The 15,914-nt window shown below is 26.9% G+C and overlaps 2 protein-coding genes, 1 long non-coding RNA gene and 1 other non-coding gene across 9 annotated transcripts in view; 2 read left to right on the top strand and 2 right to left on the bottom strand.

The window, feature by feature from the left end:
- LOC105678120 (uncharacterized) overlaps positions 1-15,914 on the top strand; it is a 143,812-nt gene that overhangs the window by 97,496 nt on the left and 30,402 nt on the right. The gene's annotated exons all lie outside the window — the stretch shown is intronic.
- Positions 1,532-15,914, bottom strand: part of SLO2 (slowpoke 2) — a 175,797-nt gene continuing 161,414 nt past the window's right edge. Inside the window, exons 22-23 of the mRNA XM_067356045.1 lie at positions 1,952-2,027; positions 1,532-1,671 (exon numbers count right to left, since the gene is read on the bottom strand). Of these exons, the coding sequence (XP_067212146.1) occupies positions 1,992-2,027 (36 nt within the window). The 3' untranslated portion in view covers positions 1,532-1,671; positions 1,952-1,991. The remainder of the gene's footprint in view (positions 1,672-1,951; positions 2,028-15,914) is intronic.
- On the bottom strand, positions 6,727-8,205 carry LOC105679483 (uncharacterized). Its single transcript, XR_010890482.1, has 2 exons — positions 8,107-8,205; positions 6,727-7,307 (listed from the first exon to the last, which is right to left on the bottom strand). It is a non-coding gene; the product is annotated as an uncharacterized lncRNA (long non-coding RNA).
- TRNAA-GGC (transfer RNA alanine (anticodon GGC)) lies at positions 8,873-8,945 on the top strand. The gene has a single exon. It is a non-coding gene; the product is annotated as a tRNA-Ala (tRNA).

The raw sequence follows: 15,914 nt of genomic DNA, 5'->3' as shown, positions 1-15,914 counted from the left end.
TCCTGTCTTAAACATTTAGTAAGATCGCTTTCGTTCGGTTTTTCATCATATCCTATTATTTGCAAAACTCCATTCAATATTTTTTTCATATTTTCCTAAAAATTGATAAATAATTTGAATTTGAATTCTATTGTCGTAAAAATGTGTACGTACACATATATATACATATATCACATATATGTATGTACTCATATATACATACGTACGTACACAAATATACATACATCACATATATGTACACATATTTATTTAATTATTTTTATGTAGAGTGTTCAAATACATAACTTTTTCTTATAGAAATTAGTCACTACCTACCGTTATGCCTGTGGCATTATGAAATGAATAGGCACAAGCCATGTATTGAAAAGCTTTAATCATAGGATACCATACTACATAATTCGTATTTTCTGATAGAAAGCTTACGATATTCCAAAACATCGTTAAACTGAGTCGGCGATGTATGAAAAAGTGAAACGCATCATCTATGATTTGGGCTTGATTGAGAACATGTACTGTATAATTTTTTCTCAAGCACTGCGCAAGTCTAAGCCAGCCCTCAGAATTATAATTAACACGATAATATCCTGTTATATAAGAAATTGATACTTTTATCTATAGATTCTCTGATAGAATTTATCAAAAAATAGTTTCTAACAGTGTTTTTTATAAATACTTTCTTAAATTATTTATTTTTTAATAAAATATTTTAAACACGTTGTTTCAAATATGTGAGATTTCTCGTAAATCGCATTAATAATGCTATAATAGTTAATTATTATTTTATTAATCCTAAGGATTTAAAATGCACGGTGAAAACACAATCATTAAAGAGTTGTGACAACATGTACTTATGGGGTTTTCCATCTAACTTGGCCATTTTAAAATTTTTACGTGTTTTTGATAATAAAAAAATGTCACAGATAAACATTATTTGTTTGGGAGAGACAAATATTATGATAAGCAAAAAATTTTTTTTTAAGTTATATTTTCAAGACTGTGAAGTCATCGATTATTTTTAAACGGGATTAGATGTTTTTATCACTGCATTGTAATAGCTGAGATATAGAAACCCTTTATACGTATGATGATTATGTGATACGGAAAAAACTAATGACTTTTCTGACGTTCTTTCGGATTATCAAGAGCAAGTGAGATATATAATCCAAACTTAATCTTAATTAGCAGAAAATGGAAAAGACAAAATCAGAATGTTGCATAATCTCGGTTACAGAAAATAATGATTGAAACATAATAAACTAAATATTATATATGTAGTTACCTGTTTGGTTAACATTGACTATGACGCAATAATTATCATCAACCACCTTAAATACATTTTTAATATTCAAATGTGTATGTTGTTTCGGTGATAAAAAAAACAGTGCCTTAATAGTATCGTCAACTTCTCTTTGTATAATCGTAAATGTTATTATTGCGAGTAGTTGTTCCATGTCTTCGTCGATATACTGAGAACTGAGATATGAAAATGATATCGTGTCATCTGTAGTGTTTAATATCACGAGCAGTACAGGATAATAATTTTTCTTTATCCAAATATCTATATATTTTTTTACATTGAAAGGTGTTGAAGAATAAATCTTAGTACGATTTAAATATCTTTGCATAATGTGCCATAAATCATCGGTCTTTACCGCATTTGACTGACTATATCTGTAAAATAGAAATTTTTTTAAGAACATACACCGTGAATATTTTTACCAGTAAATACAAAATTATTATTTAATGTATTAAAATATTAATTTACATGTTTGTATGTAACAGTAATATGTATATCTTTTTCCTTTGGAAAGTCTTTCTTTATCTAGTCTTACATTTAAAATTTATCAAAATTGTAGACAAAAATGACAATTTATAAAAAAATATCTTATTTGCTTACATTTAATATTATTTATTTTACATATATTTGTTCATATTATAAAATATTACTCACTTATTAGTATATATACGTATACTATACCACATGTCTTCACCTAAGATATGTTGTAATATATGCCATAAAACGGGTGCTGTAACAATTAAAATTATGGAGTACTTTTACATACTTTAATATGTTTTTTAATTGTAATAATAATATATATAAAGTTTGTTAACAAATAAATTCTATTTGCAGTTATATTTGTCCATACTTCCATTTATTTATAAATTCATGTATAAATATTTTCAATATGTTAAAATTATATTTATTTTGATGAAACATTTTTCTTTAAATATATTTATTTAAACTTACGTTTGATATAATTAAGAATAGTCTTATTTATTTGAACATTTAAGTCATTACTGTGTAGTGTGAAATTATAATTATAAGAAGGAATGTCAAAGCGAAGAGATTCTTGTAGTACTTCGACAAGGAATAAATGAATGTAAGATATCGATAGAATCTGAAAAATTTGATAAGTTGAAAGAAATATCTAAATGCATGGCACATTTGTATTATAAATATGAATTTAGAGTTGATAATAGCTGCTGCTAAATTTTTGGTTGTTTTTGTTGTTTTATAAAATATAAATTTGTAATATATCAATAATATACAAGAATATTAAACAACCTCTCTCAAGATATACGCTGCAAAGTATGTTGTAAAACCTTCTATTGGCCATGACAAATAATCGTACCAAAGAGATATTACTTGATGTGCTAGTAAGTTAGCCACTTCTATTTTGCGTGCAATGGAATCTAATGTTTCATTGTAAGTAATATCTTCTTCTCTGAAAATGGTTTTCAAGTATTAGAATTACATTGTAAAATTTTGCTAAAATTATGCAATTGAATAAATATGTATATTGTATATATAATTTAAATTATTGCAAACCTAGTTGGTCTAGACCTGACGTTACATTATCTATTTAAAAAGTGTTAATTTTTAATTTTATAACAAAAAGGAGTAAAGTTATACTTAAGCAATCTTGTCTTTTTGTGTATATTTAATAGACTACATATTTTTCTGTGTATATAAAAAATAACATTGCAATAATTGTGTGTTCTTTCACTTATATAATCACACATTCAAATTATTTCAAAATAAAAAAGAAATGTTTTGAACATTTTTGAATAAATAACATTACGTGTGAAAGACTGTAGAAGTATTAAATTAAGAACGTTCATAATATTTTATATTTTTGATGCAATAAATAATATTTATAACACTCGTTTTATTTGAACAACAAAAAACATACAATTATTTTTCATATTTTACATATTAATATCTAAATTAAAATCTAATTTGATGTAAAAAAAGATTATTTTAATTTTTTGTTTAAAATAAAAATACTTTTTTGAGATGTAATGCGAATAATGTATATGATAGTTTTTAATTGACTTCCTGACATAAAAATACATATATTTTTAGTTCTAAACTATTATAGATAGTTTGGTTTTTTAAATTTGATTTTAAATGTTATCCTTAATACCTAATAACTGGATACTACCTGTGTAAAATGAGTCCCCATGTCTCAATTTTACTGTGTTCGGCACCCAAAATTGCAACGTAATCTATTTTTGGTATCATCATCTGATTTATTTTTTTCAAAAAGTAGAATATCTGTTCAATGATGAATTGTGCATATGCCATATTGCGTGTAATGTTTTTTCTACACCAAACTGTGACATGAGAAACAAAAGGTTGCGGTTCCAGATAAGTATTAGTAAATGTGGTTATCACAATCGTTAAACGTTGAATGGACATGAAAGGCGACTTGTGAAAATGTGTCCACATCATGTTACTTTCACTTATATTTTTTTTTCTATTTATAATCATATTTGATAGGGCTGTAAACCATTTGTCATGCATAATAGAAATGGTAAAAGTGCTCTGGAACGCTGGTTCGTCCCAACATGGAAATATTTGTTGGGCTCTTATTACCTCAACTCCTGTTGCTGTTAATCTGTTTCATTTTAAAATGGTTTATATAAAATTTTTATCATATTTTGTCTGAGTGAATTATTTAAACTTACACTTTTTCACCTATATTTTCTTCGTATTCGACATAAATTTCATCATATATATTGCGGACATATATCATCTGTAAGATATACATTCCAGGAATTAAAATATTTATTGCTGTGTTCGTGAGGTCAATACGAATGTGCGTTTCATTGATAAATGAATATCTTTGCACGTGTATCATCCTGTTGCCATCATTGATAGTCAAGTCAATTTTCAGTATACCGAAATTTACTGATGGTATACTTATATCTGTCATTGAACGTGTGATATTGATGGTAATATTGCATTCGCCGTAAAGGACATTTCTGGAGAAGTCGAGTCTTATTCTGACATCATAATGCAATGGTACTAAACCAGTATAATTCAACAAAGTGTGATTAACTTCAGTGTCACTTTTTATAAATTGAGGAATAGAGAAAAATATTATCACGATGAATATTAAATCGATATTTAATGATACATTTCTTAATGCCATAGTAAGTTCCGTTTAAAGCATCTGAAAAAAAATTTATCGCAAATGATGTCGCAAATTATAAATTGTTGGAAGCGTTTGATTTTATGGAAAATAATTTAACAAATCTACGCAATAGTCTTACACAATAATTTTAAAACTAATTATTTACGGCAGTATTAAACATAACGATTTCACGCGAACATGTTGTATTGTTTTGAATACAACGTTTGTCACTTTTTTTATTCAAGGCCAATGTATTTAGAATACGATCCGCATATAAAACAAAAATCAAAAAATTTTGATTTGTGTTAGTTTTTTTGCGGGTGTGCTTAATGTAGACTTGCACTGCACAGAATTTATCATTAAGAACTGTCTGTTAAATTACAACAGAAAGGGAGGAAAAAAATAGGACAGAAAAAATTAAAATACAAGAAGAGGATAGCAAGATAGAAAAAGAACCAAAGACAAGGTTATTCATTGATAGAGAGTTCTCGTTTACAATCCATCGAAAAATTGTTTATTTAAGAAAGAATTGGATTGTATATAGCAGAAAAGAGTAATATATGCGATGTAAGTAAGGCAATTGATGTAACTATGGTTTCGGTAACGATTTCTGTAATGTGCGACATGTATTTAATAAATAAATTTTATATTGAACCAAATAATAATTAATTATTAAATGTCTCTCAGTGCATTATTAGTATAAAGCAAATAGAAAAAACAAACCGTTAAAATTGTTATTAACGCTGAAATAATATGATTTTAACCAAATAAATTGTACACAGTTTTAATAAGAAGTTCTTGGTTTGTGGTGACTCACCTATATTTTGAAAATTATTAACAAATAACACTTTGTAACATTAGTACTGCAAACAGGTACTATTTTTAATCGCGAGTATCGAATTAATTTAAACCCATCAAATCGTGATCTTACTGTTTCGAGCAATCTCTTCATACTAACAATGAAAAGGATACTGGCAGTTAATGAAGCGACACAATCGAATCTCGCAGCAAGTTCACGCTTAGTGTAAGGAAGGATCGAATATAAACACATAATGTCACTTGTACCCTTACCTTCTGAGGTAATGTACACTTACCTTCTGAGAGGTCGTGCAATAAGAAACATTTCACAAATTGATAAGGAGCGACGTAATTTCGGTATATAATTGGATAATTTTAAGCAACGAAATGCGCACTTACACAAAGCTACTAATATTTGTAATTGAGAATCCACTTTAGAGTAAGTTTGCAACAATTTTGAATTTTAATAACAATAAGTCATATATTTCGAAAAATTAGATTGATTCGTGGAAATTTTAACATTTGACGTTTTTAGTGATAGCATTAATTCACAGATTGGGAAATCTGAAACAGATCATTACTTTAACCACAACAACAATTCTGTGCTGAAAAGCGGTATGATACAAATTAACAAACGGACAAAGTATTTATTTTTTATGAATTTTGTTAATGTTTTTACAGTAAGTAACAGTTGGTAAACCAATTTGACGGTTAGATAAGAGACATAAGAGTAGAATTTACACAATTCTTTATGAACTTAAAAAGGCATGATAGCTATAAAAATTACCTTTTTAAAAAAAGTTACAAAATAGCGCCAGGTACACTGATTGGTAAAATAGTGTTCTTTACATATGCGTATAAGCCTATACAAAAAATTTGTCACATTATATTTTATTTATAGAAAGAACTGTCATATATTTCATCTATTATATTAGATAAAAACTGTTGTATATTCTATTTGTATCATTTTATATAAAATATGACATCAGAAAATAGCGCAAGTGAGAACAAAAATTATATACTTTATTATCACAAAGTTCTATGCAGATTTTTAAAACTAAACATACTTTTATGTAATATACTATTGCATTATATAAAATAGCAAAAAAAAAAGGAAAAAGAAAAACAAGGAAAGCAATCCTTGTAGAATTTTAAAAAATGAATACGTCACAAATATGAATAAAAAAATAGAAAATATTATTTTCTGCAATAACATATTCCAAATAACTTATTTTATAAAAAAGTACATTTGTGATTTATAAATATTAATTACTTTTAATGTTTACAATACGTCAATTTTATACTTATTTTTATACTTATACTCATTTTTATACTTATTTTATGCTTTTTATTTTATTTATCTACACTTATCAATATTGTAACCTTATATCACTAAAACCTATAAAAAATGGGATTAATACTTATCTAAATTATTCTGCTCTATGATTTCATTAGTAAATGTACATTTTTTTGTGTGCATCAAATTGCTTTTTCAAAATGTTAATAATTTTTACTTTTTTTATTTATTCTATTTTTCTGTACATTGCTATAACTTTGGCTATATACTATATACATTGCTATATGTTTTGTCTTTTACAAATTTAATTGTTTGGCCATTCATTTTCGTATTTTCTTGCTTACAATAGGCATAGCATTAGCCCTTTTCTGGCAGCTGGATTTGCGATACTGGATAACAGTAAAGAACTAGTATTAACTAACTGATTAATATAAAGTAAATTAGTTCTAACTAATATATCATATCACTATTAGCGATACAAAGTTTGCCAGTCGGAATAATAGTAACAACATTCCAATAGTGTTAAATGCCAGAAATGGCATCCAGTGTTGACGCAATAGTGGCTAGTATAACGGTCAAATAAATCATAGTTTTATGCGAACTTCGAGCACACAGAATGCAGACTCCTTTTACTCTGTTGTTGGCAGAGTTCAGTTGTTGTCATGTTGACTGAGAGATCCATAATTTGTGATGATTTGTCTTGCGTACTCCAATTTTCGTTTGTCAATTTTATTTTTAATAGCAACAATTAACCTCTCGTCTTTCAGATAAATTGTTGCGAAAATATTTACCTAAAACAAATTATTTCTACAATATCAATAAATATAAAGCTTCTTCCTATGCAGCGCAAAAGAGTTTGATTTGCTTGCGTTCAGCGTAACTGGATTGAATATGTTACATATGTAACAAATCACATATAAATAAACTCAATGTTAAAAAGTCAAAAAATAAAGGTATGATATGAATCACAAAACATACCCTTTGAAATTGATGTAAGGAGTGCGTATGCGTAATACTGATAATTAATATTGCAATTCTATCAACTTTCCCAAAATCAAAGTAACAGATTTAATATGCATATACAACTAATATTTATGAATAAAAACATATATAAACAAAAAAATGTCATTACCAATTTCCACTTAAAACCAATTGCTTGCTTTCTAAACGTTTCAATATGTAATCAAACACTATAAAGTTTCTTACATGCTTCGCAACAGTAAGAAGAACCATATTTATAGGTTTGTCTTGTTCTTTGACAAAATATTTATACTCAGTTGGTCTTAACATTTGATTCAAATAAGAGGTAATAATTAAAGGATCTTCACAGCAAGTTAAGTAATCTAAAATTTTGTTATGAGATGTTGTCGTCCATTTTTCCCGTACATAGTTCCAAACGGTGTAGTTTGCTAACATTAAACCTTTACAATATTTCCATTCTTTCCATGTAAGTCGACTGCGTTAGCAGAAAAAAATATTTTATACAAAGAAATAACTTATGTATATCAATAATAAAATAGCTTTTCAAATTTAATGTAATAATGCAACAAAATTTATTTAAACAAATATCGTGGTTATAAAACTACTTACTTATCTTGTACAGGACTTTCAAGATCTTTTATCAGTTGTAAAGTAGCTGTTTCCCTGCATTTAGCAGCAACAATAATACATGCCCATTTTGCAGCTTCCTCTCTTAAACATTTAGTAAGATCGCTTTCACTCGGTTTTTCATCGTATCCTATTATTTGCAAAACTCTGTTCAATATTAAACGATAAATAATGAAAATGGCGATAAGAGCCGTTGCAGGATGTTCGTGCTAAATTTTTAATTTTTCTTAAAGAAATTAGTAAATTAGTCTACAAGAGACAGTTAAATTGTACACCGATCTCAATTCGAGATACTTAAAGTGTACGAAAATTTTAAAGTACATAGTTCTCATATATCGAGAAACTTTAATGTACGTATAGGAATTATTGTAAAGAAAGGAAGAGAGAAAAAATATCAGGGCGCGAGTGGCTAAGCCGGGAATTGAACCCGGGTCTTTCGCTTGCCGGGCGAATGTTCTTACCATTAAACTACTCAGACCCCACGCTTCTAACATTTATCTCTCCTAGATTAGGAAATCAACAATGCTGTAGGACATAAACGCGTCATAATGCCCGCGTGATTTAAAACTTTAAACCACATATAATGGAAGGCTCCAAATGTTTTAACAAACGATAAATAATGAAAAACATTTGGAGCCTTCCATTATATGTGGTTTAAAGTTTTAAATCACGCGGGCATTATGACGCGTTTATGTCCTACAGCATTGTTGATTTCCTAATCTAGGAGAGATAAATGTTAGAAGCGTGGGGTCTGAGTAGTTTAATGGTAAGAACATTCGCCCGGCAAGCGAAAGACCCGGGTTCAATTCCCGGCTTAGCCACTCGCGCCCTGATATTTTTTCTCTCTTCCTTTCTTTACAATAATTCCTATACGTACATTAAAGTTTCTCGATATATGAGAACTATGTACTTTAAAATTTTCGTACACTTTAAGTATCTCGAATTGAGATCGGTGTACAATTTAACTGTCTCTTGTAGACTAATTTACTAATTTCTTTAAGAAAAATTAAAAATTTAGCACGAACATCCTGCAACGGCTCTTATCGCCATTTTCATTATTTATCGTTTGTTAAAACATTTGGAGCCTTCCATTATATGTGGTTTAAAGTTTTTTTTCTGTTCAATATTATTTTCATATTTTCCTAAAAATTGGTAAATAATTTGAATTTGAAATCTGTTGTCATAAATAATGTGATAATGTGACGTGTGTACGCATATACACATACATCACATATATGTACACATATTTATTTAATTCTTTTTATGTAGAGTGTTCAAATACATAACTTTTTCTTATAGAAATTAGTCACTACCTACCGTTATGTCTGTGGCATTATGAAATGAATAGGCACAAGCCATGTATTCAAAAGCTTAAATCATAGGATACCATGCTATGTAATCCGCGTTATCTGATAGAAAGCTTACGATATTCCAAAACATCGTTAAACTGAGTCGGCGATGTATGAGAAAGTGAAACGCATCATCTATGATTTGGGCTTGATTGAGAACATGTACTGTATAATTTTTTCTCAAGCACTGCGCAAGTCTAAGCCAGCCCTCAGAATTATAATTAACACGATAATATCCTATTATATAAGAAATTGATACTTTTATCTATAGATTCTCTGATAGAATTTATCAAAAAATAGTTTCTAACTGTTTTTTTCAAATATTTTTTTAAATAATTTATTTTTTAATAAAATATTTTAATCACTTTGTTCCAAATATGTGAGATTTCTCGCAAATCACATTATTAATGCTATAATTTTTAATTATTATTTTATTAAACTTAAGGATTTAAAGTGCACCGTGAAAATTTCCCAATCATTAAAAAGCTGTGACTACATGTACATACGAGGCATCTATTGGGCATCTTAAATTTCTCACCTGTTTTTGATAATATGAAAATATGTCAAAGGAAAATATTATTTGTTTGAGAGAGTCAAATATTATGATAAGCAAAAAGTTTTTTTCAAAGTTACATTTTTCAAGGTTATAAAGTCATCGATTATTTTTAAACGGGATTATATGTTTATATCACCGCATTGTAATAGCTGAGATATCAAAACCCTCTATACATATGATTATGCAATACGAGAATACAGAAAAAAAACTGATGACTTTTCTGACGTTCTTTTGTATTATCAAAAATAAGTGTAATATTTAAAATGCTCAAGTTAGGTGGAACACTCTCTATACACATAATCATCATCAATTGATTGATTTATTTAACCGTGTTCCGACAACTTTACGTCTTATGTGTACGTCTTATGTCTTTTATTATGTTTTTCTAACGTTTCGCTGACATTGTATCTCTCACTGAATATGGCCAAAATAATGGGCTGATACGTCTGTTCTAACTGATTTTTTTAAAATTATACTTTACTGAGCAAATAATACCTGGCTCTGGGCTTATGTAGCTATTAAATTTAATGTTATAATTTTATTATTTAAAAAACCCAATTACACATTTTTTTTATTAATGACATAATCATCAGTTTAAAATAAAATTCAAAATTAATCTTAATTAGCAGAAAATGAAAAAGACAAAATCAGAATGCTGCATAATCTTATTGTTAGTTACACAAATTAAACATTGAGGCATAATAAATTTAATATTGTATAGTTACCTGTTTGTTTCACATTGACTATAACGCAATAATTTTCATCAACCACCGTAAATACATTTTTAATATTCATAATTGTACTATATGGCGGTGATAGCAAAAAACGTACGTCAAAAGAATTGCCAACTTTTCTTTGTATAATCGAAAATGTTACAAATGCGGGAAGTTGTTCTATGTCTTCGTCGATATATTGAGAACTGAGATATGAGAATGATATCGTATGATTTGTAGCGTTTAATGTCACATGCAGTACAGGATAATAATTTTTTTTTATCCAAATATCTATATATTGTCTTACAGTAAAAGATATTTGATAATAAATTTTAGTATGATTTAAATAAGTTTGCATTATGTGCCATAAATCATCGGTCTTTACCGCATTTGACTAATTATATCTGTAAAATAGAAATTTCTTTAAGACCATACACCATTCAAATTTTTACTTTTAAACACAAAATTATAATTTAGTGTATTAAAATATTAATTTACATGTTGATACAAGTAAATCAACAGTAATATTTATATATATATATATTTTTTTCATTTGGAAAGTTTTTCTTAATTAGCCTTATATTTAGGTTTGGATTAAATTTGCTCTCAATAAAATTGCAGACAAAGATCACAATTTATCGAAATATCTTATTTGTTTATATTTACAGTTATGTTTTTGTAATTTCAAATTATATTAATAAACTCCGAATGTAACTTATATACAATATAATATTTCTTATTTATCTACAGTTTTTAATATTGGTTTCCAAAATAATTAACATTAATTCGTTACAACCTTAAAAATCAATTGTATTATTTACATTAATAAATATAATACTTTAATTTAAAAAATCAACTATATATTGCTTGAAATTTTAAACGAAGATAATTTGACAAGTTTAAAAAAGTTTGATTTAATATTTAAAAACAAGTTTTAGAAATGTACAACATGTTATTTGTTATTTTGTAGTTAACAGATGGTTCGACAACTACGAAATGGTCTTATATTTTATACCATGCTCTATCATAATAAAATTGAAGAATGTTATTTTTGTTCAATATTTAATTTTGTTACGTAATTATTATGTCGTGAAATATTACTCACCTATCAGCATACGCGCGGATACTATACCACATGTCTTCTTTTAGGATATGTTGCAATATATACCATAAAACGGGTGCTGTATCAATTAAAATTATGGAGTATTTATTATATACTTTAAAATGTTTTTTAATCGTAATAATAATAGGTTTATAAAAAGTTGGTAAACAAATAAATTCTATTTTAATCGATTCGTAGTTATATTTCTCCATACTTCTTTTTATTTATAATTTTATGTATAAATATTATTAATAACTTTAAATTATATTAATCAAGCATTTTTCTTTAAATATATTAATTTAAACTTACGTTTAATGTAATTAAGAAAAATCTTATTCATTTTAAAATCTAAGCCATTATTGTTGTGCAATGTAGAATTATAATTATTAGAAGGAATATCAAAGCGAAAAGATTCCTGTAGTACTTGGACAACAAATCAATCATGAATGTAAGATATCGACGGAATCTGAAAAATTTGATAAGTTTAAATATTAAAATGCACGGTATATTTGCATTATAAATATGAATTTAGAGTTGGTAATGGCTGCTATTAAATTTTTTGTTGTCTTTTTTTTATGAAATATTAATTTGTAATATATCAATAAGAAAGGAATATGAAACAACCTTTCCCAAGATATGTGCTGCAAAGTATGTAGTAAAACCTTCTATTGGCCAAGACAAATAATTGTACCAAAGAGATATAACTTGACGCGTTAGTAAGTTAGCCACTTCTATTTTGCGTGCAATGGAATGTAATTGTTCAATGTAAGTAATATCTTCTTCTCTGAAAATGATTTTCAAGTATTAAAATTATCCTAAAACATTGCTAGAATTATGCAATTTAATAAATTTGTATATTGTAGATATAATACAAGTTATTACAAAATTTGGTGGACTTGAGTAAACTGATTCGTTAAATTATTTCTTTCAAAAAAAGTAAATAAATATTTAACAATTTCAGGTTAAAAATTTAAAAAAATTTTTAAATTAGTTTTTAATATTGTAACAAACAATATACTTTTATGTGTTTCTAAAAATAACATTCTAATAACTGTATGTTTTTTCACTAACATGGTCACACATTTAGATTATTTTAGAAAAAAGGAGAAGTATTTGAAACATTTTTGAATAAATAACATTACGAGTAAAAGACTGCATAAGTATCAAATTAAGAACGTTTATACAATATTTTTCTATATTTCTGATGCAATAAATAATATTTAACACTTGTTTTATTTATACAACAAAAACGCACAATTTTCATATTTCACTTATTAAAATCTAAATTAAAATCTGATTTAAGGTAAAAAAATATTATTTTAATTTTCTGTTTATAATAAAAGTAAGAATTCTTTTTTATGGTGCAATGCAAGTGATGTATACAATAGTTATTTTAATTGGCTTCCTCATATAAAAATACTTAATATTTTTATTTCTAACATATTATAGATAACTTTATTTTTCTAATTTAATTTTAAAGGTTATCTTTAATAACTAATAACTGCATACTACCTGTGTAAAATGAGTCCCCATGTCTCAATGTTTCTATGATGTGTATCCCAAATTGCAATGTAATCTATTTTTGGTATTTTCGTCTGACTTCTTTCATTCAAAAATTGGAATACCTCTTCAGTAATGAGTTGTGCAAATCCGACATAGTGTGTAAATCCCATACTGTGTGTCATGTTTTTTCTACACCAAATTGTGACACGAGCAGGCAAAGTTTGCGATTGGAGAAAAATATTAGTAAATGTGGTTATCACAATCGTTAAACGTTAAATGGGCATGAAAGGCGACTTGTGAAAATGTGTCCATATCATGTTACTTTCATCTATATATTCTTTTGTATTTTTCAACATATTCGATAGGGCTGCCAATTTTTCATGATGCATAATAGAAATGGTAAAGGTGCTCTCGAAAGCTGATTTGTTCCAACATGGAAATATTTGTTGGGCTCTTTTTATCTCAACACCAGTTTCTGTTAATCTGTTTTATTTTAAAATGTTTTATATAAAATTTTAATCATTATTTGTCTAAGAATTCAATATTTACACTTACGTTTTTAATCCTCTAGTTTCTCTATATAAAGATCCGAGCAAAATTTCATCAAATATGTTGCGGACATATATCATCTGTAAGATATACGTTCCAGGAAATAAAACATTTATTGACGTCTTCGAGAAGTCAATATAAATGTGTGTTTCATTGATAAATGAATATTTTCGCACGTGTATCATTTTATTATCATCATTGATAGTCAAGTAAATTTTAAGTATACCGAAATTTATTGAAGGTATACTTATATTTGTCATTGGACGTGTAATATTGATGGTAATATTGCATTTGCCGTAGAGGATATTTCTGGAGAAGTCGAGTTTTATTCTGACATCATAATGCAATGGTACTAAATCAGGATAATTCAACAAAGGATGATTGACTTCAGTGTCACTTTTTATAAATTGAGGAATAGAGAAAAATATTATCAAGATAAATTTTAAATTAATATTTAATGAAATATTTCTTAACGCTATACTAAGTTCCGTTTAAAACATCTGAAAAAAAATTTATTTTAAATGATGTAGCTAATTATTTATAAACGTTTAAGCTTGATTTTTTGGAAAATAATTTCACAAGTCTATGCTTAAACAATAATTTTAAAATTAATTATTCACGACAATATTAAACGTAGCGTATTCACACGGACAGTATTTGAATTCAACGTCTATCACTTTTTCTGATTGAAAGTCGATGGATTTAGAATTTACATATAAAACAAAAAAATTTTGTCATGTATCACTTTTCTTGCGGGTGTGCCATATATAAACTCGCATTGCACAAAATTTATCATTAAAAACTGGTTGTTTAATTACAATAGTAAGGAAGGAAAAAAATACGGCAGAAAAAGATACTAAGATACAGAAGAGAATAACAAGATAGAGAAGGAAACAAAAGCAAGATTAATCTTTGATAGAGAGTTCTCGTTTACGATCCAACGAAAAATTATATACTTGAAAAGGAATTGGATTGTATATAGCAGAAAAGTGTAATATATGCGATGTAAATAAGGCAATTGATGTAACTACGGTTTCGGTAACGATTTCTGTAATGTGTGACATGTATTTAATAAATAAATTTTATATTGAACCAGATAATAATTAATTGTTAAATGTCTCTCAGTGCATTATTAGTATAAAGCAAATAGAAAAAATAAAACGTTAAAATTTTTATTAACGCTAAAAAAATATGATTTTTATCAAATAAATTGAAATTGTACACAGTTTTAATTAGAAATTTTTGGTGTGTGGTGACTCACCTGTATTTATGAAAATTGTTAACAAATATTCTTTTGTAACAATAGTACTGCTACTATTTCGAATCGCAACTATCAAATTTATTTAAACTGAACGAATCGTAGTCTTACTGTTTCGAGCAATCTCTTTATACTGACAATGAAAGGATATTGGTAGTTGATCAAGCGACACGGTCGTATCTTGTGGCGAGTTCGCACGTAGCGTAAGAAAGGACTGATCATAAACACATAATGCCATACATTTATCTTCTAAGAGGTCGTGCAATAAGAAACATTTTACTAAATTGGTTAAGAAGCGACAAAGTTTCAGTACATAATTGGTTAATTATGAGCAAAAAAATGCGCACTTACGCAAAGCTACTAACATTTGTAGTTGAGAATTCACTTCAGAGTAAGTTTACAATAATTTTGAATTTTAATAACAATAAGTCATATATTTCGAAAAGTTAGATTATTGATTTGTAGAAATTTTAACATTAGACAATTTTTAGTTATGACAATAATTCAGAAATCGGGAAATCTGGAATAAATCATTACTTTCACCACAACAAGAATTCTATATTAAAAAAACGATATGATATGAAAGTAAACGGACAAAATATTTTTTTTTTTTTAATTTTGTTAATGTTATTACAGATTAGTAAGCCAATTTAACGGTTAGATATAAGAGACACAAGAGTAGAATTTACACAATTCCTTGGACTTAAAAAGATATATATCTATAAAAAGTTAGCTTTTTTAAAAAAGATACAAAAAGAGC

Source organism: Linepithema humile, chromosome 5 (assembly GCF_040581485.1).
Source record: "Linepithema humile isolate Giens D197 chromosome 5, Lhum_UNIL_v1.0, whole genome shotgun sequence".
In the NCBI taxonomy this organism is placed as follows: domain Eukaryota; kingdom Metazoa; phylum Arthropoda; class Insecta; order Hymenoptera; family Formicidae; genus Linepithema; species Linepithema humile.
This window is presented reverse-complemented; position numbering and strand designations above follow the sequence as displayed.